General features: G+C 41.6%; 1 protein-coding gene across 1 annotated transcript in view; it reads right to left on the reverse strand.

The window, feature by feature from the left end:
• Positions 1 to 7569: 7569 nt before the first annotated feature.
• LOC137428513 (uncharacterized) overlaps positions 7570 to 24926 on the reverse strand; it is a 35889-nt gene continuing 18532 nt past the window's right edge. The window contains exons 4-5 of the mRNA XM_078777075.1: positions 21918 to 22061; positions 7570 to 9626 (exon numbers count right to left, since the gene is read on the reverse strand). Coding sequence (XP_078633201.1) covers positions 7570 to 9626; positions 21918 to 22061 — 2201 coding nt within the window. The remainder of the gene's footprint in view (positions 9627 to 21917; positions 22062 to 24926) is intronic.

Raw genomic sequence — 24926 nt, forward strand, 5'->3', positions numbered from 1 at the left:
CACAACACAGGAAATCGCGTTTGCATCAATAAAATACGAGGTTCAAAGTGAATATTCCTCCAGCAATTCCACCTTCCTACTTGTTTAGTCCATTCCTGGGTTGAAAAAAGCATTGTTACCCTGCGAGCACGAAGCGAAAAGCCTGGTTAAGCTATTGTGTGCGTGTGTACGTGTAGCATACGTGAGTGTCTGCATTTTTGGGCACACCCCCTTTGCTATGGCATCTCCAGGCGATGCATGATGTAATTTCCAGGCACCGAAGGGGGCCTAGCAATGACGCACGCTGAAAGGGAGAACTCAGTTTTCATTCGGGTTTCTTTCTTGTTACTTGCCGGAATAGATTCCGGCAAGTATGTTGGTTGGTTGGTTTGTCTGTCTGTTTGTGCTCAGTACTACGTCTACATCGTTGCACATAGCATCGCCATACTTTACACACACATTTGCCTTGCCCTGGAATAGACTGTGCCCAATGTTTTACTCTCTAGGTCCAAGGTCAAGCCCAAGGTCACCCAAAACGTGAAAATCGTTTTTTTGCTAACTAGCAACGGTACCCACCATCATGGTCGCCTCTCCAACTCACAATCCCACGAGATATGCGGAAAGGACGACCCAAAACCAATTATCTTCTTTTTGATTCGTATTTAAACATCATTAAAAGTAAATAATGACCTCTGCCAAAGTTCAAACGACGTGGGTTTAATCTCTTCATGAGAGAATTCCACATAGCTATTTGGGCGGTGTATAAGCTAACAGATCACTGTCTTCATCGATCTTGCCAAGGCCTTAACACCTATCGGCTCAAAATCCTTTTAACTGTTGACTTGGTAGTTTTTACAATGAAGGAAACACGTATCGGGAGTACATACGCCATAGCGATTGTGAATGACAGCTCTGAAGCGATAAAAAAGTAGATTCCGGCAAATCCTCAGTCTCTGACCGATTTTTCATTTGCTTGTTTGTTTTCTTGTTTGTTTGTTTGTTTTCTTGTTTGTTTGTCCGGGTGATATCTCAGACATCCTTTGAGCTAGGAAGATGAAATTTCGGTACAATCGTGAGCAAGTGCTTTGGCAAAAACAGTATAATTTTTTGTTTTTTGATTAATCAATTAATTGATTAGTTATTTAATTATTATCGATTAATTAAGTACTTATTTATTTCCTTTCTCGTCTGGGCAATATCTCAAGCACCTTTGGAGCTAGGAAGCTGATATTTGTACGCCGACGACAATGACTAAGTGATTTGGCTGCAAAGGCTATTTTTATTGATTAATCAATTAATCAATTCCATTTAATTAATCAATTAATCGATTAATTATTCGATTAATGAATTGATTTTTTTTTAAAGTTACACATTCGGATGAAACGGTGGTGGTTTGGGTATTCGATTAGCCAATTGATAAATTATTTAAATAATTTGTGATAATTATTTATTTATTTTCATTATTAATCAATTATTTATTTCCTTTCTCATCTGGGCAATATCTCAGGCACATTTTGAGCGAGGAAGCTGATATTTGGACACGACAGTGACAGTGATGTGGCTATAAGGGATATTTTTGATTTATTGATTAATCAATTATTCGATCAATTGTTTATTGATCAATCAATTAATTATTTAATTTTTTTTAAAGTAATGCCTTATCTATCTATAATTCCAGTAATCTCTGTGTGTGTGTGTGTCTGTGTGTGTGTGTGTGTGTGTGTGTGTGTGTGTGTGTTTGTCTGTGACTGCTGTTTCTCGACAACCACGGGTCCGATCTAATTGAAACTTGCCAGATATATTGCTGGGGACCTGAGGATGTGCCTTTTCAAGGTTTCATATTAATCGGAGAAGTAGTTACCGAGCTATGTCCAAAAAACGATTCAACCAATCAGAGAGCAGCGAGCTATCACGTGTGCCAAACGTGGCGAACAGACTCTGCCTCGGACGGCACATTTGAGAGCGTATTCATTTATTTCACGTTGGCAAACTATGTTGGCGCTATGTTGGCGTTAAACTATGTTTTAAAACTAATTAAAACTAATTTGCGATTCATCGTAACTGCGATATGCGACCTTCCGGACAGTCAAATGAGGACGTCACTTCCGGACTTACGGATAGTCATAGTGTTGTTGGCGTACTGATGCTGAACGTGGCGAGCAGACGCTGCCTCGGACGGCACATTTGAGAGCGTATTCATTTATTTGACGTTGCAATCTGTGTTGATTGTTGTAAGGTACGATCGATTGTAGTACACGTTTATAATAACTCTGCCGATACAGGCCCGATTAACTGCAGCGCCATCCGAGCTGCGGCGTCGGGACAATACATTCATTGTACGGTCACATCACGCACTTACGGGCACGCCCATGGGCCCATGGGCACGCCCATGCATGCATGGGCGAAGACATTTTTTTTTTTTTTTTTGGCAAGGAACGGGCACCCACGTACGGGCACGTCCTAGTCTATCTATAATTCCAGTAATCTCTGTGTGTCTGTGTGTGTGTGTGTGTGTGTGTGTTTGTCTGTGACCGCTGTTTCTCGACAACCACGGGTCCGATCTAATTGAAACTTGCCAGATATATTGCTGGGGACCTGAGGATGTGCCTTTTCAAGGTTTCATATTAATCGGAGAAGTAGTTACCGAGCTATGGCCAAAAAACGATTCAACCAATCAGAGAGCAGCGAGCTATCACGTGTGCCGAACGTGGCGAACAGACTCTGCCTCGGACGGCACATTTGAGAGCGTATTCATTTATTTCACGTTGGCAAACTATGTTGGTGCTATGTTGGCGTTAAACTATGTTTTTAAACTAATTAAAACTAATTTGCGATTCATCGTAACTGCGATATGCGACCTTCCGGACAGTCAAATGAGGACGTCACTTCCGGACTTACGGATAGTCATAGTGACGACGTACTGATGCTGAACGTGGCGAGCAGACGCTGCCTCGGACGGCACATTTGACAGCGTATTCATTTATTTGACGTTGCAATCTGTGTTGATTGTTGTAAGGTACGATCGATTGTAGTACACGTTTATAATAACTCTGCCGATACAGGCCCGATTAACTGCAGCGCCATCCGAGCTGCGGCGTCGGGACGATACATTCATTGTACGGTCACATCACACACTTACGGGCACGCCCATGGGCCCATGGGCACGCCCATGCATGCATGGGCGAAGACATTTTTTTTTTTTTTTTTGGCAAGGAACGGGCACCCACGTACGGGCACGTCCTAGTTTAATGAATTTTCAAAAAGTTACAGCTTCGGATGAAGCACTGGTGGTTTAGCAATGCTATTAGCCAATTGATGAAGAAAATATTTTATGAGAATTATTTATTGATTTTAATTATGCAATTAATCAATCAATTATTGGACACCTCTCCCTCCCAATGCAGTCTCTACGTATGTGCTGCTGAAGGCACCCTGGCAATGCTGCGCTGGAGGATATTTATTTATTTGGCATGGGTGTACTTTGAATGTATCTGTACTTGTTGTACACTGCTCCTTTCATATGCCTTCTCCAGGCGCTGCATGACGTCATTGCCGGGCACTGAAGGGGCCCGGTGATGACGCACACTGAAAGGGAGTACTCAGTTGTCACTCTGGTTTCTTGTTTGTTTGTTTTTCTTGTTTATTTATTTGTCCAGGCGATATCTCAGACATCCTTTGAGCTAGGAAGCTGAAATTTCGGTACAATAGTGAACAAGTGCTTTGGCAAAACAGTATTTTTTGTTTTTACCTTCGCAAAAGCGGAAGGTTATGTTTTGATCGCTGTGTATTTATTTGTATGTCTGTGTGTGTGTGTGTGTGTATGTTATTCGCATAACTCAAAAAGTATTCAACCGAATTGCATGAAATTTGGTGGGATGATTGGTTATTATACGGGACACATTTGATTAGATTTTGGGAGCAATCGGGTCAAAGGTCAAGGTCAAGGTCACGAAAAGGTCAAAATCGTATTTTAGTACAGTACAGAACAGTAGCTGCGGCGAAGGTATGCGCTCTACCGAGTGCCCGTTCTAGTTTGATTAATCAATTAATCAATTCATTATTTAATTATTCGATTAATGACTTAATTTTTTTAAGTTTCAGATTCGGATGAAACGGTAGTGGTTCAGGTATTCTTTTCACCAATTGATTAATTATTTAATTATTTTAGCATTATTATTTATTTATTTTCATTATTAATCATTTATTTATTTTCTTTCTCATCTGGGCACTATCTCAGGCATGTTTTGAGCTAGGAAGCTGATATTTGGACACGACAGTGACCAAGTGATGTGGCTATAAAGGATATTTTTGATTTATTGATTAATCAATTAATCGATTCATTATTTATTGATTAATAAATTAATTATTTGAATTTTTCAATTAATTACTTATTTAATTATTTTTCAAAAGGTTACAGCTTCGGATAAAGCACTGGTGGTTTAGGTGTGCTATAAGCCAATTAAGAAAATATTTTATGATCATTGTTTATTGATTTTAATTATGCAATTAATCAATCAATTATTGGACACCTCTCCCTCCCAATGCAGTCTCTATGTGCTGCTGAAGGCACCCTGGCAATGCTGCGCTGGAGGATATTTATTTATTTGGCATAGGGGCGGTGTACTTTGAATGCATTTGTACTTTGGTCCGACCGTTGGTCCGATTGACACGAAATTTTACCATCGAACCTAACAAACGAAATGGTACATTTAAAGCCGATTCCCGATCGCTGGAAAAATTAACATTTAAACAAATTGAAACAGTCACAGGTGTATTTCTGAATTTATATTCAGCTGATTTCGACGAATTGCACACGTTGGCCCAACGTCGACAATTAGCTTGCGACCAACTGACGAATTTCCGACGTTGTCCCAACGTTGGTCCATGTAATGTAATGTAATGTAGAGGTAACCTATTATTATTCCTAGAGTTTTTCATATTCTTCTTCCACCCCTATTTTTCACCTCCGAAAAATTTTAAAGTTAAGTTTCTCAGCAACCGCTGGTCGGATTGACAGGAAATTTTCATGAAATGATCGGCTAGGCTCGTATAATTTTTTAATGCGAATTCTGACGTCATACGTCAAGTGGTATGGGCGCCATCTTGTGAAACACCTTCAACTTTGCCCCTCTATATCTCCGAAACGGCTCAATGGAAAAAATTGAGTAATGGCTCATTCTGAAGAACTCTGCAATGGGACCAAAAAAACATGTTTATTTATTATATTAAAAATGCTAAGGTTAAGAGGTTAGAATTCGTCAAACAGATCCCTTGCTCCCACGAAAATGATATTTTTTCCCCAGATATTTTGTTAAAAAAAACGCAGCATGCAAAAAATCATACGTCACATGGTTCGGCCGCCATATTGTTTTTCGTGAAAAACACGAAAACCCCTTTTTCTCCGCAACGGCTGAACAGATCGAGCCCAAACTCGGCATGCATAATCGCATACCCATGACGAACAAAAAGTTCAGTGATCATGACATCATGCGTCACATGGTTTCGGAGTTATGACGTTTTTAAGCATAAACTTAAAATGCTATCTTCTCCATAATTTGTGGAGATATCGAGTGGAAACTTTACACAAATTTTCCCATGGGGGGAAGTTAAAACAATACTTGAGACGTTTTGACGTCTGAACGTATGGTCTCAAAGCTAGAAGTCTTTATTGTTGAAACAAGAAGAAACGCAACATTATTTCTTAGCAGGCCATGTGACTCAATGTGATCCTGCCATTTTAAAGACTTATTTCCTTTAAAAAACATTTTCTCTGCAATAATTGTTTCGATTGAGAGCACATTTTCACCAAGGAGCGACTCGGCTTGTAGAATATTTTAATGGTAATTATGACGTCACAGGTCACGCGGTACAGGCGCCATCTTGGAAAAAATCAAAAAAATTGCACCTCTGTATCTCAAAAACCCCTGCACAGAAATAATTGAGACAGATCTCATTGCAAAGAACTCTCCATGCAGAATAACATATGGGAATGATGATGTCATAATTTGACAAGTAAAAAACTTTATCCGATCAGGATGAAATCTCTTGAGCATCTACTCGGTATAAATTGATGCAGAAATAAAATTATAATGACGTCGTAGGTCACGTGGTTCGGCCGCAATATTGTTTTGAGTGAAAAGCCTGAAAAACCACTAAAATCCCATTTTCTCCAAAACGACTGAACAGATCGAGGCCAAACTTTGCAGGCCTAATTGCATACCCATTACGAACAAAAAAGTCAATGAGCATGACAGCATGCATCGCATGGTTTTGGAGTTATGACGTTTTTAAGCATAAACCTTTAAAACCTAGCTCCTCCCTCATTTTTTATCCAATCGAGGGAAAACTTCAGAGATGTGTTCAGCATATCAGTCTACTAAAATGACTTTTTGGAATTTTTGATAGGTCACGTGGTTTGGCAGATATCGTGAATTAAATGAAGATGTTAAAAAAAAATTATATCTCTTGAACTGCTTCATTGATCGACGTGAAACATCATACTGTAGTAGAAGTCATGAAAAGTAACAAGTGTGCAAAAATTCAAGATGATTGGATGTACGGTCTGGAAGCAAGAAGTTGTTATTGCATGAAGAAGAGTCTTCGAGTGAGGGCAATTCATTATTTATCACCCTGTACAGATGTGCAGGCAACGTACGAAATGATCTCACGGGGTAATTTGAACCTCAAATAAAATTCTAATTTCAGATTTTGTCAATCGCTGAGGTATATTAACACACGACTAAAACAGATTTGGCAAAATTCCGACTATTTTTGACACGATCGCATTTCACACGGAAAAGCGACATGGTGTCATTGGGTGAAGAAGAAGAAACACTGACTTGGCCTTCCCAGGCCACATAAATCATTCTGTCTCTGCAATTTTCAGGTTTAAGTCTATAAAAATCGCGTTAACTGCAGTCATTGCATGGATTGACAGGAAATTTTCACCACAGGTGCGCCTGGGCATGAAAAATCTTTTAAGGATAATTATGACGTCACAGGTCATGTGGTATGGCCGCCATCTTGGAAAAACGAAAAAGCTTTACTCTATATCTCCAAAAACGCTGCGTAGAAAAGACAGACATATCTCATTGTAAAGAACTATCCATGGAGAATAAGCCTTGTGAATGATTATGTCATATGTGCCTCCATTATGACGTCATAATTCGACAAGTAAAAAACTTCATCCGATCAGGATGAAATTTATTGAGCATCATCTAGCGATAAATTAGTGGAGAAAAATAATAATAATGTGAAAGCAGGATTGTTATAAAGTGTGGGGATGTGTGTGTGTGTGTGCTTATGTGTGTGTGTGTGTGTGTGTGTGTGTGTGTGTGTGTGTGTGTGTGCATGTGTGTGAATATGTGTGTGTGCGTGTGTGTGGGTGGGGTGTGTGTGTGTGTGTGTGTGTGTGTGTGTGTGTGTGTGTGTGTGTGTGTGTGTGTCGGGGTTGTATCCAAGGGGGTTGTGTCAAAGCATGTCCAGTGAAAGTGGGGTTGTATCAAAAGCGGGGTTGTATGAAAGCGGGAAGGCAGAGGAAACCGGTCATCACTGCCAGCAGTTGTAAAGTGGCAGTTCCAGTTTCCTTTGTTAAAGCCATCCATTTTGCTTTCTCCAAGAGGCCAATGTGCCTCGGCTTCTTGTGTGCATTCTTTCATGTAGAGAAAAATGTGATGAAGAAGCAAATGCCTTGCTGCACACAGAACACTTGTAAGGCTCCTCTCTTGTGTGTATTATTTGATGCCTCCTCAAATGTGATGATTGAGCAAAGGCTTTCAGACACAAGGAGCACTTGTAAGGCTTCTCTCCTGTATGAATTCTTTGATGAATTTGTAAAACTGATGAGCGAGTAAACTCCTTGCTGCAAATAGAACACTTGAACGGTTTCTCGCCCGTGTGGAAAGTTTGGTGAACTTTCAAAGCTGAGATATAAGTGTAAGCCTTGCTGCACACAGAACACTTGTATGGCTTCTCTCCCGTGTGTATTCTGAGATGACTTTTTAAATGTGGTGAGTGAATAAAGGATTTAGGACACACAGAGCACTTGTATGGCCTCTCTCCTTTGTGTACTCTGAGATGATATTTTAAATTTGATGAGTTTATAAAAGCTTTAGGACACACAAAGCACTTGTATGGCTTCTCTCCTGTGTGTATTCTGAGATGATGTTTTAAACGATTTAAATAAGCAAAGGCTGAAGGACACAAATAACACTTGAATGGCTTTTTGCCCGTGTGGATTGTTTGATGTGCTTTTAAAGATGACAACGTTGTAACTGATTTGTCACACAAAGAACACTTGTAAGGCTTCTCGCCTGTGTGTATTATTTGATGAATGTGTAAATCTGATGAGTGAGCAAACTTCTTGTGGCAAATAGAACACTGGTGAGGCTTCTCTTCTTTGTGTCTTTTTTGATGAATTTTCAAATCTGAGATATCAGCGTAAGCCTTGCTGCACACAGTGCACTTGTGCGGCTTCTCTCTCGTGTGTATTTTGAGATGCTCTTTCAAATTTGATGATCGAATAAAGGCTTTAGGACACACAGAACACTTGTATGGTTTCTCTCCGGTGTGTGTTCTGAGATGATTTTTTAAACGTTGTGAATCAGTAAAGGCTGCAGGACACAAAGAACACTTGAAAGGCTTCTCTCCTGTGTGTATTTGTTGATGTTTCCTCAAATGTGATGATCGGGCAAAGGCTTTCAGACACAAAGAGCATTTGTAGGGCTTCTCTCCTGTGTGCGTTCTTTGATGAATTTTCAAAAGTGAGGTATTGGCGTAAGCCATGCTGCAAACAGAACACTTGTGCGGCTTCTCTCCCGTGTGTACTCTCAGATGCTCTTTCAAATTTGATGATCGCATAAAGGCTTTAGTGCAAACAGAACACTTGTGTGGTCTCTCTCCAGTGTGTGTTCCGAGATGATTTTTTAAACGATGTGAATCTGCAAAGGCTGTAGGACACAAAGAGCACTTGTAAGGCTTCTCTCCTGTGTGTATTTGTTGATGTTTCCTTAAATGTGATGATCGAGCAAAGGCTTTCGGGCACAAAGAGCACTTGTAAGGCTTATCACCTGTGTGCATTCTTTGATGAGTTTTCAAATCGGAGATATAAGAGAAAAGCTTGCTGCACACAGAACACTTGTGCGGCTTCTCTCCCGTGTGTGTTCTGAGATGATCTTTCAAATTTGATGATCGAATAAAGTCTTTAGGACAAACAGAACACTTGTGCGGCCTTTCTCCAGTGTGTGTTCCGAGATGATTTTTTAAACGATGTGAATCTGCAAAGGCTTTCGGACACAAAGAGCACTTAAAAGGCTTCTCCCCTGTGTGTATCTTTTGATGAATCCTCAAATGTGATGATTGAGCAAAGGCTTTCGGACACAAAGAGCACTTGTAAGGCTTCTCTCCTGTGTGTGTTCTTTGATGAATTTGAAAATCTGAGATATAAGCGTATGCCTTGCTGCAAACAGAACACTTGTGTGGCTTCTCACTTCCTTGGATATTCTTAAGGGTCTCTGTACAACATTTACAAGACACGCTGCTAAATGCGTCAGTTTCTTGAGCAACAGTTTGTGTCATGTGACGGTTGAAAACTTCTGTGTTGAACAACTTGGAACAGTTCGAACAAGATTCCAGTTTCATTTGTTTTTCTGTAAAGACAATTCACAAAAGGCATTAAAATTTCACACCAACTTATCCATATTTGATAAGTATTTCACAAGTTAATTTAGACATTGTTAATATTTCTGCCCTCCACTCGAGGGAAAAGTTCGGTAGGATTCAAAAGTGGAAGTATTTTGGAACCGGCCAAACGAATCAAACAATTATTGAGCACATACACAAACTACCTTAGCAAAGTTTGTTCCATTGTTCTGTACAGTGTATAACAATCACAAGTTTGTCCTGCCAATATCAGCTTCTCCTTGCTTCCCATGGCTATGAACATACTTCGATAAACATTCTGTTGAATCCATCCATTGCTCTACCCTTCCACCAATCCCTCATTCTACAGACAGCAGGAGGAATCCTATTCCCTCTCTTCAGACTTTGACAAAATCGCAAGTTGGTAAAACACTTGGAATATGTTTTTCAATCCTGACAAATGTCACTCTTTCTCCGACAGGACAGTGTGGCAATCTGTCCCATCTACTGTCTTAACAATCCTCTTGAAAAAGTTCAGTCATTCAAACTCCTATGTCTCAGTATCAACCATGATCCTCCCTCTACATCCTGTTGCCGACTGGGCATCCTCTGTCGTACATGGCGGCAAAATTGCGGCCATGTGTAGGTGTCGGAGATTAATCATCCCTTCTGTGTTCCCCCTCTCCTTATCCCCCATCTCCCACCTCGTTACCTCCGCCACGAAAGGTGGATGGAGGTTATGTTTTCACCCCTGTCTGTCTGTCTGTCTGTCTGTGAACAAGATATCTCAAAAAGTTGTGGACGGATTCGGACAAAATTTGGCAGACATGTAGCATATATGACATGGACGAAATGATTAGATTTTGGTGAAGATCTGGATTCTGATCCAGCTAGTAGAAATTTTTAAGTGATTCTTCACCATTGCAAGATAGGGCCAAAAACGATACATAGCAAGATATCTCAAAAAGTTGTGGACGGATTTGGACAAAACTTGGTGGAACGGTTGGATGTCTGACAAGGACGTTTCGATTTTGGTGAAGATCTGAATATGGATTCTGATATGAGAATTATTTATTTTTAAGTGATTCTTCACCATTGGGAGATCGGCCCAAAAACGATACATAGCAGGATATGTCAAAAAGTTGTGGACGGATGATTTTGATTAAATGTGATTCTGTGTTGTGATTTTCTGGTCTACTCTGGGATACAAAACGTAAACTGTTCACCTGGCGGAGGTATGCTCTCTACTGAGTGCCGTTATAGTTTGTCAATGTTTTAAGTCTTTTTAAACAAACAAGCATAAAATTGCTGTCTCATTCTTAGAAATTTAAATTTTTCGGTTGGAGGAAGACGAAGCTAAATCTCAAAATGCGAGCAAACTTCAGTTATTATTGGAAAAATGCTTATTTTTATTTATGTTGAAGGTTCCAGTCACGAACTATATAGTCCTCAGAGGCCAGGCCTTAAATAAAAGTGCTGCATTGATAGAAAAGTGTAGAAAGAGAGATTAGTCCAAGGTTTTTTTTCTATTTTGAGGAAGTAAAGAATCTGCTTTTTGAAAAGGTGAATGTCTAAGTGTAAAGTAAGATCGAAGATAATTGATTCATGAAAAAGTAATGGGGATGTCAGTTAGATTCAGAATCCAAAATGTGATGTTTTCTGACACCCCAATTAAAAGTTTTTTTTCCCAGTTGGACGGATTTAAGAAGTCCCAAAGGCATATTTTTTCCTTGTTAGATGGTAAAGGGAATATTACAAAAAATGAGTGAAGTAAGAATGCTTGTGAAAAGTTTTTTCTGGTTTATTGGTGGATAAATGTGTGTGTAAAGATATTGTTGATGACATGACAAATCATCTTCCTTCTTTTCAGTTGCGACCAGCATCAAGATCTTGAAGAGCCGTTTACCCTGGAGGAACTTAGTATAGCTCTGTGTAGCTTTGAACATGGAAAAGCCCCTGGGATTGACAGCCTTCCCGTGGAATTTTTCACAGCGTTTTGGGCCATTTTAGGTCCAGAAGTACTGCTGGTTCAGCAAGAAAATTTAAGCTCCGGAATACTGCCTCTCAGCTGCAGAAGAGCAGTGGTTTGCCTTCTCTCAAAAGGCGGAGATCTCTGTCGGGTTGAAAACTGGCATCCCATTTCATTGTTGTGTTCTGACTACAAACTTTTTTCCAAACTGCTGGCCAATCGGCTGAAGAGTGTCATTAGAACTGTTGTTCATACTGACCAGAGTTACAGTATTCCAGGAGATCAATCTCGGATTCTTAATTAGAGATTTGATTGACTGGGGCCTTAAGGAGGAAGAGGGGGTTGGTTTGATTTTCCTTGACATTGAAATCGCTTTTGACAGTGTTGATCACACTTTTGCATAAGTTCGGCCTTGGTGAAAAATTTATACATTTGAATTGATATACACTACATGACCAAAAGTATGCAGACACCCCTTCTAATTAGTGGATTTGGCTATTTAAGCCACATCCATTGCTGACAGGTATATATAATGAAGCACACAGCCATGAAATCTCCATACACAAACATTGGCAGTAGAATGGGTCATACTGAAGAGCTCAGTGACTTTCAACATGGCACCGTCATAGGATGCCACCTTTCCAACAAGTCAGTTCATCAAATTTCTGCCCTGCTAGAGCTGCCCCGGTCAACTGTAAGTGCTGTTATTGTGAAGTGGAAACGTCTAGGAGAAACAACAGCTCAGCCGCGAAATGGTAGGCCACACAAGCTCACAGAACGGGACCGCCAAGCGCTGAAGCGCATAGAAATCGTCTGTACTCGGTTGCAACACTTATGACCGAGTTCCAAACTGCCTCTGGAAGCAACGTCAGCACAACAACTGTTCGTCGGGATGCCGCACGCAAGCCTAAGATCACCATGCGCAATGCCAAGCTTCGGCTCGAGTGGTGTAAAGCTCGCCGCCATTTGACTCTGGAGCAGTGCAAATGCGTTCTCTGGAGTGATGAATCATGCTTCACCATCTGGCAGTCCGACGGATGAATCTGGGTTTGGCGGACGCCAGGAGAACGCAACTGCCTGAATCCATAGTGCCAACTGTAAAGTTTGGTGGAGGAGGAATAATGGTCTGGGGCTGTTTTTCATGGTTTGGGCTAGGGCCACTTAGTTCCATTTAAGGGAAATCTTATTCTCGTTGGGAAAAAGGGAAAAGTTATTGAAGGGAAAAGCTCCATTGAAATCCAACTCCATATTAATACCCATGCTTTTGGAATGAGATGTTTGATGTTCCGTTGTCCGCATAGTTTTTGTCATGAAGTGTACGTGGGAAAGTTACATGCCCAGACCAAAAATCGAACCCGGGGCCCAGGTTTATCGGTTTTGTCAAATTGTTGTTTGTGTGAAGTAAACAATAGTCTCTGTTCTCCCATTCAGGTTCAGAGGGGTGTTCGGCAAGGCTGTCCATTGTCAGCGTTACTGTTTAGCCTTTCTCTTGAGCCATTACTAATCAATCTTAGAATCTCTTTCTGGCTTTGTACCTTCTCCCGAGGAGCACCATATCATGGTATCTGCATATGCTGATGATGTTTGTGTAATAATTTAAAATGCAGGTTTCATCTTACTTCACTTTTGCGGGTCAATTGGCAAAAGAGTAAAGCTTTGTGGGTGTCCTCAGCTAATTGTAGGCTTCCCTTAGCGCCACCTCAATCTCTTCCAAAAGGACTAAGTTGGACAAGAGAGGGGGTTAAATACCTTGGTGTTTACCTTGGCCCTTATCAGTACTCTCTCATTAACTGGGAAGGAGTGATACATCAGGTAACCAAGAATCTTAATAAATGGAAAAGTGTCCTTCTGCAAATGTCTTTCAGAGGCCGCATATTGATTGTTAACACCTTAGTCGCCTCTGTGTTGTGGCATAAATGTATCTGCTTACAGCCACCGGATGTCTTGCTTAAGGATATTCAAAAGATACTGGTTAACTTATTTTGGCGAGGTTATCACTTGTTGCGGTGGGATGTACTTTATCGACCCTTGTCTGATGGTGGCCAAGGGCTCATTGACGTAAAGTATCGTCTAATGGCCTTTCGGCTGAAGTCGATACAACGATTTCTCAATGAGGAAAAACTGCCCTGCCGCCCCATAGCACAACGAATATTGAGACAGGCTGGAATGCTCGGCTACGGCCTTGAGCTGTTTTTGATTGAAGCTCAAAACGTTGAGGTGTCTCACGTTCCTCTGTTTTACCAGAGTCTGTTGAATGCTTGGCAAGCCGTAGCGGTGAGCCGTCAAAAGGAGTCTCAAGATGTTAAAATGTTTGCGGGAGAACCTTTGTTTCTCAACCCACTCTTTCCCAATGTTCCCAAAAGCTGTTGTTTTCCCAAAGCTTTATTTCAGGTGGCATCATAAATGTTTGGCATCTTCGTGACCAATCTAATCGCTGCTGGAAATCTGCTAAGGAAATTGCTGAGATTACCGGTACCAGATCAATAAGAGCTGTTCGTCAAGTACATCTTTAAACTTGGGTTGTAGTGGAGTACTGAGGTTAAATGGGTATCCCATAATCCTCCGCTTCCTAACTCGTTACATTCACTGGTTCTACTCTGTCCCCAGCCAGTATTTGGCTCCTGTTTATTTAGTAATCTTGAGAGTAAATTTATTTACCAGTCTTGTCTCTCAGTTATTAATGGAAACACTCCCACAGCAGGAGTAACGAGATGGAAAGCACTTTTACCTGATACCACCCCTTCTGAACCTGCATGGAAATCGATGTATTACACACCTATTACAAAAAGGCCAGGTGACTTGCACTGGAGACTTGCTCACGGGTTATTACCGACAAACACCTTTGTACCGTAAGTCATCTCGATGCTACCGTATCGGTTCTCTGTCCCTGCTGTAATACCATTGAAGACTTGTTTCATGGGCATATTGATTGTATATGATTGTGTCCTCTTTTTCTTTTACTGAATAATATATTCGATTGAGTAAATATTCTGTTTTCATTCTGGGTTATTATTTTTGGGCTTATAGTCGCTTTGGCAGATGAAAAGTTATTACTGTTTTTGAATTACTAGTACACCCGCAGACTCTGGGAGGGGCAGGAAGGGCCATTCATCTTTGGAGTATATAGATTACAGTCAATCTATGGGCGGGTCTCAAGAACATTGGGTGTGTGTTCATTTACCAAGTTTATTGTGAAGAGATCGCCAAGTGGTTTAAGCATTCGAGCAAGCACTCCATTCAAACCCGTTAAGAAATGGCTGGCTTGGCAAGCGCTGGCTAGCTGCTTGGTAAAGGAGCACAACCCGAGCTTCTCCCTTTCAGTTTCGTATGAAACAGCAGGAGTGAGTTTCAAAAGTTCGCTACAAAAAATGCCACGGTAGCGGCAGAAAGGGCCATGTTATTAACCCAACATTTGTGGGTTATGTAGAGTACAGTAGATCTTCGCTCAGTTCTGTAAGTAAACCTTACTTTACGGATGTCGGGATTCCTCCAAATTTCTTCATTTGGTGTTATAAAGAGCATTAGCGACTGTTTAAAAAGCCAAGCATATGTGTTTGAGGTTTAGAATATTTTTACTTCATGTAGAAGCCGTTGCTCCCACAGAAACGCCATTATAACTACAAGCTATTTATACACGTTATCACTGCAGGAAAAAGGCCTTGGGGAAGTGGGACATTATTAGTATTAATATTGTTTTGTAATAACATTAACAATATGCGATTATCATTAATTTTGTTATTAAAAGCGTCTTTGGAAGTCGATTTAAAAGCGTCTCTTGTTACCTAGGAGACATGCTGAATGGAGAAGGTGGATCAGACTCGGCAACGGTTGCTCGAGTGAGATGTGCATGGAAGAAGTTTCGGGAACTGAGTGGCGTGCTGATGAGGAGGGGAGTGTCGTTGAAGCTGAAGGGAAAGGTGCATGCTGCATGTGTGAGAAGTGTTATGATTTATGGGAGCGAGACATGGGTAATGAACGTAGAGCAGCAACAAGGCTGGAAAGGGTGGAAATGCGAATGGTTCAGTGGATGTGTGGAGTATCATTGAGAGAGAGGAAGACAAATGATGAATTGCAAAAAATGATGGGAATAGAGCCTGTGATGGATGCTGTGAAGAGGAACAGGTTGAGATGGTTGGGTCATGTGTTGAAGAAGGATGAAAGTGACTGGTTGAGAAGAGTGATGGAAATGTATGTAGAAGGAAGGAGAGGACGGGGAAGACCGAGAAAGACTTGGCTAAAGATGGTCGAAGAAGAAATGCGGGCAAGGGGGTTAACAAGGGGAGATGCAGAAAATAGGGCAAAATGGAGAACATTGTCATGGGGACCGCAAGGCTAACCCCCGCTCTAGCAGGGAGAATGGCCTTAAATGCCTGTTGTTGTTTTGTTGTTTTGGAAAAACGCCACGATAAATCTTCATTGGAAATACGCCATGATAAAGCTAATTTAACATTTATATACACCTCAACGTGTAACCCCATTGACGGCAATGGCGGGCAAACTCGCTCGGGGGGGGGGAGAAAACCCCTTTGGGGAGGTGGGGGAATGAATGTGCTACAACCTTCATTGTGTAACCCTTCGTCATCCTGTCAAGTTTGGTTGAGATTGGATAAGTAACGACAGAATGTATTGGCGTCACAAATTCATCAGACAGACAGACACAAATGGCGTATTTTAGTATGATGTATTGTCAGAGGCTAAACTAGCAATGTACTTGCCTAAAAAAGCAAAAATTAAAGGTAAACCACCAGATCAATGTCACGTGATCCTGCATTTTCAATCCCTCGTCTCAAAGCGGTTAAAACTATAATTTAATTATTATAGCAACAATGCAAATTAATGCTTTTGTTGAAACTTGGTGTGTTGGACAAATGTGCAAAGTAAATGAAAATGTATTATAAATTTATGTGCAATTTCCTCCTTTGTTTCACAATTCCTTTGCTTTTACATTGATTGTTTTCCTTGTTTTTAATTGTTTATGCTTTTGTTGTATTCTCTTGAAAATTGTTTTGATTTTTTTTTTTTTTTTTTTTTTTTTTTTTTTTTTTTTTTTTTTTGTATACAAGATCGAGGCTCGTGAAAGAGCTAACATTAATCACACAAAAAGACAAACCGACACACAAAACACAAAAAACAAGGGGAGCGGTAGACAAGATGGGGAGAGAGGGGGAAGGACACAAAAGAGAGGGGGAAGGACACAAACACAACATTTGAGAGCAGGGACATCGGGAGGACTTGGGGGGAGGTGGGAGAGGATTAAAACATATGAACACTGCAAGGACTCTGGGGTGAATTACCGTGGGTAGAAAAGATCAAGGTTTTCGATGGGGGAAGATAAGAGATGGTGGTGAACAGCTGTTTTAAAGACCTGGAGGGAGGAGTGGGATTGAAGGGAGTGGGGGAGTTTGTTCCAGAGGCGGGAGAAAAGGGGAATGAAAGAGTGAAGGTGAGCAGAGAGCCTAGACTTTGGCAGTTTAACCAGAAGAGGGTTGCAGGCAGATCTTGTGCGACCTGAAGGAATATTGGGGGGACAGAGCACAGAGAGAGCTGGGGGAGCAAGGCCGGAGAGGAGTCGGTAGAAGACAGAAAGACCACCAACCTGCCTGCGGTGAGTGAGTGAAAGGCCCTCGGCGTTGACTACATTGCAGGAGATTCCAATGATTCTGAAAGCTTTGGCCTCAACAGCGTGAAGCCGAGCAAGGTGTGAGGCAGGAGCACCAGCCCAGAGGGGGGAACAGTATTCCATTGAGCTGCGGATGAAAGCCTTGTATGTGGTGAGGAGCTCAGGTGTGCCAAGGAAGGACTTCGCACGACGGAGGATGCCCAGTCGGCGACTGGCTTTGGAGGCCAGCTTGGAAATGTGGTTTTCCCAAGAAAGATCATGGCAGATAGTGAGACCCAAAAGCTTGAGCGACAGAACTTCTTGGAGAGGATTGTTGAGAAAGTAGATGGGAGGGTTGTCCAGTCGGTCCTTTCGGAGAGACATTGTAAGAGTGTGAGATTTGTCAGGATTGAAAGACATGTTCCACTTGTTTGACCAGTCTGTGATTTTGTCCAGGTCTGCAGAGAGTGAGGAGGCTGCAGACTGCCGATCTGAGGGATGAGGAATGGAGCGACAGAGAGTAGAGTCGTCAGCAAAGAGATAGAGAGGATTTTCAAGAGAGTCAGAGAGATCATTGATGAAGACCAGAAAAAGCACAGGGCCCAGAACACTACCTTGGGGAACTCCAGCCTGAACAGGAAGAGGAGATGAGAGAAACCCATTCAGGGCCACACGTTGACTACGACCAGAGAGGAAGTCCGCCAGCCATGCGTGGAGATTTCCATGGATACCAAAGGAGGAGAGTTTGGAGAGCAGAGCAGGGTGCCAGACCGTATCGAAGGCACGTGAAATGTCAAGGGAGACAGCTCTAATTTCCTGTTTGGTGTTGAGGACCTCTATCCATTGTTGAGAAAGCAGAAGCAGCATGTCCAGAGTAGAGTGACCAGGTCTGAAACCAAATTGATGATCAGAGATCAAGCCATTGGAGAAGAGGAAAGATTTAATATCTGAAGCAATGATGGATTCCATGACTTTGCTGATAATTGGGAGAAGGCTGATTGGTCTGTAGTTGCTGGGATCTGTTTTTGCACCTTTTTTGTGCAAAGCGGTGATGTTGGCTGATTTCCAAGCAGATGGCAGATGACCTTGAGCAAAAGAGAGGGTGAAGAGAACAGAAAGAGGGAGTGAAAGTGCAGAAGAACATGATTTTAGGACCCGTGGGCTGATGCCGTCAGGACCAGTTGCAGAATCAGAGTCGAGGGTTGCCAGAAACTTTTCCACCTTGTCAGGAGGAAAGGACACAGAGTCCAGGAGCAGCTGGGTACGACTGGGTACGGTGGGTACAGAGAGGGATGGGTTTGGGACACAAGATTTTTTGTATTTTTACACATTGTGTTTACATATTGTGTTTACACATTAACACAAGAATATTAAACACTCTTTATTGTATTTTTATAATAAAAGGGATTCAAAAGGGCTCTCCCTCTCTAACTCTGTCATGGGCCTGACTTCGTGAAGGTGGGGGTATACCTCCTGGATGTGGGGAATCTCTGGGTCGCTCCTGGGAGATCAATCGGCTGTCTCCGTGCCCCAGGCTTGTTCAAGAGAACTGTCCTGGGCTATACAACAACAATAACAAGATTCACATTCTTTTAAATCTCATTATTACATCCAGGTCTTCAAGACAGCTGTTCACCACCATCTTAGATCATCCACCATTCAAAAAACATGATATTTTCTACCCTCCTTAGTCCTTAACACCTCCACTCTTTTCCAAGTTTTCAGTCTTTCCTCCTGAGAATCTGCTTCTGCATCCATCTTGTCCAAATCATGCATCCTCCCCTGCCCCTCTTTCCTCCCCACTTCCTTTTTTGTTCAAGTTGACTTCTGCTTCCGGTCTTGCCGGCGAGGTTTCGTTTATTCGTAGCTGTCCACGCTCTCCATCGAAATCGAAGTTAAGTAATTGTTCCCATTTGTATTTTTGTTATAACTGTATTTACTTTATGGTGTGTGTACGTATAGTGTGTCCCGAGGAAGATTTTCGGTGCAAATCTTTCATACCTGTATAGAAAATCGTGTTAATTTGTGTCGTGTCTTTTGAGGCCTTGTACAGTGTCCAACCTTGAGGCTTCGTTTTTCTCTCAGCGGTCCGTCGTTTGTGCTCCAATAACTTTCGTTCTCTGTTTTTCCCAGTTTTTTCACCCCATAGCCTACTTCCTTGTTTAAAATCTCAACAAAAAAAAAAACAAAAAAAACATTTCCTTCTCTGTTCTTATTCGTCGTTCTTTCGTTTATTCGTTCTTATTCGTTCGTTCGTTCTTTGACCACGTGTTTCTCCCCCATTTCCCCAGATAGTTTTCACTGTTAAACTTTAAAATGTTTACACTTTCCCCTCAAGTTCTGTATTCCGTCGTATATTATAACACCTTTTTCTTCTTCTTCTTTAAAAGGTTATGTCCCTGCTCTCAAATGTTGTGTTTGTGTGCTTCCTCCCCTTCTCTCCCCATCTTGTCGACCACTCCCAATGTAATCCAGAATGCTGTCCTAGTGCAAGCTAGTCATCAATAGGAGAGATGGCAACACTAGATGTGTTGCTGATCAGGAACTTGAATGGTGGGATCAACTCAAGCTGAACTAGAACAACACCCAGTAGAACGCCTACCTCCGCCAAGCTGAACGGTTTACCTTTTGTATCCCACTGATAGGCCGGATCTGCATCCGGACCTTAACCAACCAAAATCGAATTGGCTTGTTCTGTCGTCTAACCAACGCATCCACTAAATTTTGTCATAACCCATCCATAACGTCTTGAAATACCATGATGTATATTATTTTCTTTATCCCAACCTCATAATTATGAAGAATTCAAAAAAAAAAAATTGGAAAATGAAATGGTCGTCACCGACTTGATGCAACAATATTGTATTGAATATGTGTATTTTATGTGCAACGTGTATTTAAATGAAACATATTTCCCTGTCTCGCTCACATTATCAAGCTATTTGAGTGAAACGGAGCATTAAAGTGATGCCCGGAACCATCTTACACTCTCCATGTCAGGATTGCTGAATTTTCTTTGTCTCACTCAAACTATCGCTACCGGGCGAGCTTTAATCTCTCTCTCTCTCTTGTAAACAAACATCATACATTTTTCATCAAACACTTTTCTTACTCATTTTCACTCCTCACCTTTACATTCTCTCTTCTTTATGTCTCTTTCCTCTCATTTCCTCAAATTGTCCAATTAAATATGAAAAAGTCTGAAAAGTTAATGCCCCCTAGTTCCCGGCATTATGGGGTGCGAAGAATCTCCAGTGACCTGCCTGTCTCTGCTACCAACGAGAGGGGGGGCCCAGGCAGTAGTAGTATCGGTCCCTCCCATGACCCTTGCCTGTTGAATCAACGTGACTCTTTTTCAATTAATTTCACCACCATTCGTGGTCTTTCTTCGAATCTTTCCTCTGTTGAACATCATCTTGCAAGTTACTCTCCTAATATATTGCTTCTCTCAGAGACCCAATTGTCACATGACGTTCTTCTTAACTCCTTTAACATAACAAACTACAACCTTCACTCACGATTCCGCTTCAAAGGAGGAGTGTGTGTCTACTCCAACATCAACACGCCTGCTGTATGCCTTGTGGACCTCGAATCTCCAGACTTTGATGTCATCTGGCTTAAGATTTGTTTGGCATTGGGGTCTGATATCCAAGCTTCCCTCTTTCGGCTTTCCTCCTTCACTCTGCTCTCTCATATGGGTTTCTCTCCGACCGCTCTATCCCTGTAATTGTCCATGGCTCAACATCTCCCTCTTTCCCTATCAACAGCGGTGTCCCTCAGGGTTCCGTCCTGTCTCCAACACTTCCTTCTTTTTATCAATGACCTTCTTTCTTCTACAAATAACCAAATGCACTCATATGCTGATGACTCAACGTTGCATTCCTCCATGTTTTTCCCATCTGCTCCATCTTCCCTCAATCGATCTGCATCTCGTTTGATCACAGCCACCTCTTTAAATTCGGATTTGCACACGATTTCCCAGTGGGGAAAAAGTAATCGGGTTGAAGTCAATGTTTCTAAAACTAAAGTTCTTCCCATCTTTCTCTCTAAAACTCCTCTCACTCTCCAATCTCCTTTAAAAGCTCCACAATTAGACCATGTGATACAATAAACCTACTAGGTATTACCCTAACTTCAAATTTATCCTGGAATCCACACATTACACAAATAGCTACGTCTGCCTCGAAGAAACTGGGAGTCCTGTTCATATGTCAAAGATTCTTCTCCTCTCAACAGTTGCTTCAACTATATAAAGGATTGATTCGTCCTTGTAAAGAGTACCGCTCTCACATCTGAGGAGGTTCTAGCTCCACATACTTACTCGACAGAATTGAATTAAAAGTATGATTACTGTGTGGCTATTGGCAACTCAAGCGTGGGCCGTTATGATGTTTGTTTCTTCCCCTCCACTGCCAAACTCTGGAACTCTTTACCTTCACATGTCTTTCCAAACACTTATGATCTTCCCCTTTTCAAAATGCAGATTTTCTGCTTTCTCAAAAACTCTTAGACTATTCACTCTTTCTTCACTTTTCTATCAATGCAGCTCTTTTAATTAGGCCTGACCTCGATGAGGACTACATAGTCCGTGCCTGGAGCCTTCCACATTAAAAATAAAATAAAATTGATGGGCCCATTCTGCAGAGTTTCGAACAAAATTACTTAAATGTGAAAGAATGAACGAAACAAGTAAACACAATGTGCTGTAATCTTATAGACAGCTCGGCTTACCTTTGAGCAGCTGATCAGCTTTGCTTGGCTCCGTAGGTGGAGAATCACATGGTTCCTGCTTTACATCATCATTGCGCAGAGCATGCTTGGAAGTCTGAAGAAGGTTGTTTTGGAAAGTTTCTGACTTCACCACTTGAGTTTCACCTGCAAACCATGTGACAACAGTTCATGACAATAAAGGAAGGGATAAACAAGCAAATTGAAACCAAAACAATCATTCTAATTAGTGGTGAGAAACGCACAGGGTTTTTTTTTTCCTACTTCACCAAAGAGGTCAACATAGGAGGGGGTTAATGGAAAACTAGAACGACACTCTTTGATGTTAGGACGTCGACCGATATGCCTCTACCCACATCATTATACATACTTGTACCAAGTTTGATTTAAATCCCTTCAGTTGTTCTTAATTATCACATTTTTACCTGACATGCCCTCCGACCTCACCAAAATCACAAAACCACCTCACTCCTCACCTTTGATGCCAAAATATAATCAGTTCATCTTTGCATCATAATATATACTTATACCAAGTTTGGTGTAAATCCCATCACCGGTTCATAAGTTAGAACAGGAAAAGAATTGTTACTTAACATGACCTATGACCTTTGACCTCTTGACCCCAAAATTTAATCAGTTCATGTTTACATCATTATACCTGTACCAAGTTTCATTTAAATCCCTTTTGCTGTTCTCAAGTTATCACATTTTTAATGACACGACCTCTGACCTTTGAACTGTTGATGCCATAATCCAATCAGTTCATCTTTGCATGATATATACTAATACCCCGTCTGTTCAAAATCCCATCACTTGTTCACAAGTTGGCATGGCAACATAAATTTTATTTAACATGATCTCTGACATTTGACCTCTTGACCCCAAAATCCAATCAGTTCATCTTTTCATCATTATACATACCTGTACCAAGTTTAACTTGGATCCCTTCAGCTGTTCTTAAGTTATTGCGGTAACGAAATAATTGCAACTTAACATGACCTCTGATCTTTGACCTCTTGACCCCAAAATCGAATCAGTTTATCTATGCATCATAATATACAGTTATATCAAATTTGGTGAAAATCCCATGATTGGTTCACAAGTTAGCTCGGTAAGAGAATATTTAGCTGACAGGATGTCTGACATTTGCCCTTTGACCTTTTGACCCCAAAATCGAATCAGTTCATTTACCTAATTATACATACCTGCACCAAGTTTGAGTAAGATCCCTTGTTTCGTTCATTCGTTCTCAAGTTATCACAGTAATGAAAACCTATCATGGACGGACAGACGGACAGAGACAGACAGACAGACAGGACAGATGGACAACCTGAAAACATAATGCCTCCAGCGACTTTGTCAGTGGAAGCATAAAAACATACAAAATGAAAATTGATGATTTTATGCAGCCTTTACCTTTGAGTATTTATCTAGTACCGGTAGTCTCTGTCTCATGCTCAATACATTTCAAACTGATCAGACTAAGCGTTGTCCCTGTCGAATTATGACGTCATAATTATGGCACTAATGACGTCATCGTTAACAACACCTATTCCCCATATGGAGTTCTTTACAATGAGCCATGTTTCAATTTTTTCCATGCAGCGGTTTTGGAGATATAGAGGTGCAACATTTTTCGATTTTTCCAAGATGGCACCTGTACCCATGACCTATGACGTCATGATTATCATTAAAATATTCTACAGGAGGAGGTGCTCCTATGGTCAAAATTTCGTGCCCATCAGACCAACAGTTGCTGAGAAAAAAAAAATCACAATGATTGGATAAGTGTTGTACTTGTCGAATTATGATGTCATAACGATGGCACCGATGACATCATTAACATATCTTATTCCCCAAGGGCAGTAATTGACAATGAGCCATGTTTCATTTTTTCCATTGAGCGGTTTGGGAGATAGAGGTGTAACGTATTTCCAAGATGGCATCTGTACCACGTGACCTATGACGTCATAATTATGAATAAAAAAATTATGCAGGCGGAGGCGCTTCTATGGTAAAATTCCGTGTCAATCGGACCAACGGTTGCCAAGAAAATGAATTTTTAAAATGCAGACACGTACGGCACACGGCACACATACGCAACTGACTTCTTAACCCCGCTTTTCGCTTCGCGAGCGCAGGGTAATTACTCGCAACTGCTAAGCACCCTGAAGCATTACAATGGTCAGAGCCAACCTTGTCGGCCTTCCACGCCAAAACAAAGACACACTGGCTGATGCCTCACTCCTGATTCATCTGAAGCAAGATGCGCTAACCAGCCTGATGGTAGCCGCGTCTCAGGTCGCAGTAAGTGCGGCCCTTCACCAGTTCATCAATGTTGACTGGCGTCAATTGGCCTTCTTCAAAACGCCAAAACCAAGAATGCAAGTACAGTGCCTTCAATCGGGAATTACTCGCTGTATACCTCGCCATCAGGCCTTCCGCCACTTTTTAGAGGCCTGACTGACCACAAGCCTTAAATTTTCACTCTACCAACTTATTCAGACTCTCACTCTCCTTGCACACATCTCGGACTTCATTATATTTCGCAATTCACCACCGACATCCAGCACATCAAAGAAATCACAAACTCGGCAACCGACACTCTCTCGCCCATCGAGGTATGGGGGTTATCTTCTACAAAAACCCGCACTTCCAGCAACTCAACGGGAGGACACGGAGCTCCACTATTTCCAGTCTGCAACTGCTTCGCTTGCATTTCATGACGTACCGCTCCCAGGTACAAAGTTCCCTCGTTTTTGTTCCTGCGGCATTCCGTCATACAATCTTCAACACTTTTTACACTCGCGCATCTAGGTATTTGAGCAGCTCAGCAACTCCTCACCCCGACATGTGTCATTGGGCCATGCAGTGTCTTCAATGTCAATGCTCCAAGATCCAACGTCGTACTGTAGGACCACTCGGTAGCGTCAACACCAGACAGGCATTTTGACAGGGTGCACATAGATGTTGTCAGCCCCCAACCACCTTAAAATGCACACCGCTATTTAC

The sequence above is a fragment of the Myxine glutinosa genome, chromosome 5, assembly GCF_964187855.1.
Source record: "Myxine glutinosa chromosome 5, kmMyxGlut1.1, whole genome shotgun sequence".
NCBI classification, from domain to species: domain Eukaryota; kingdom Metazoa; phylum Chordata; class Myxini; order Myxiniformes; family Myxinidae; genus Myxine; species Myxine glutinosa.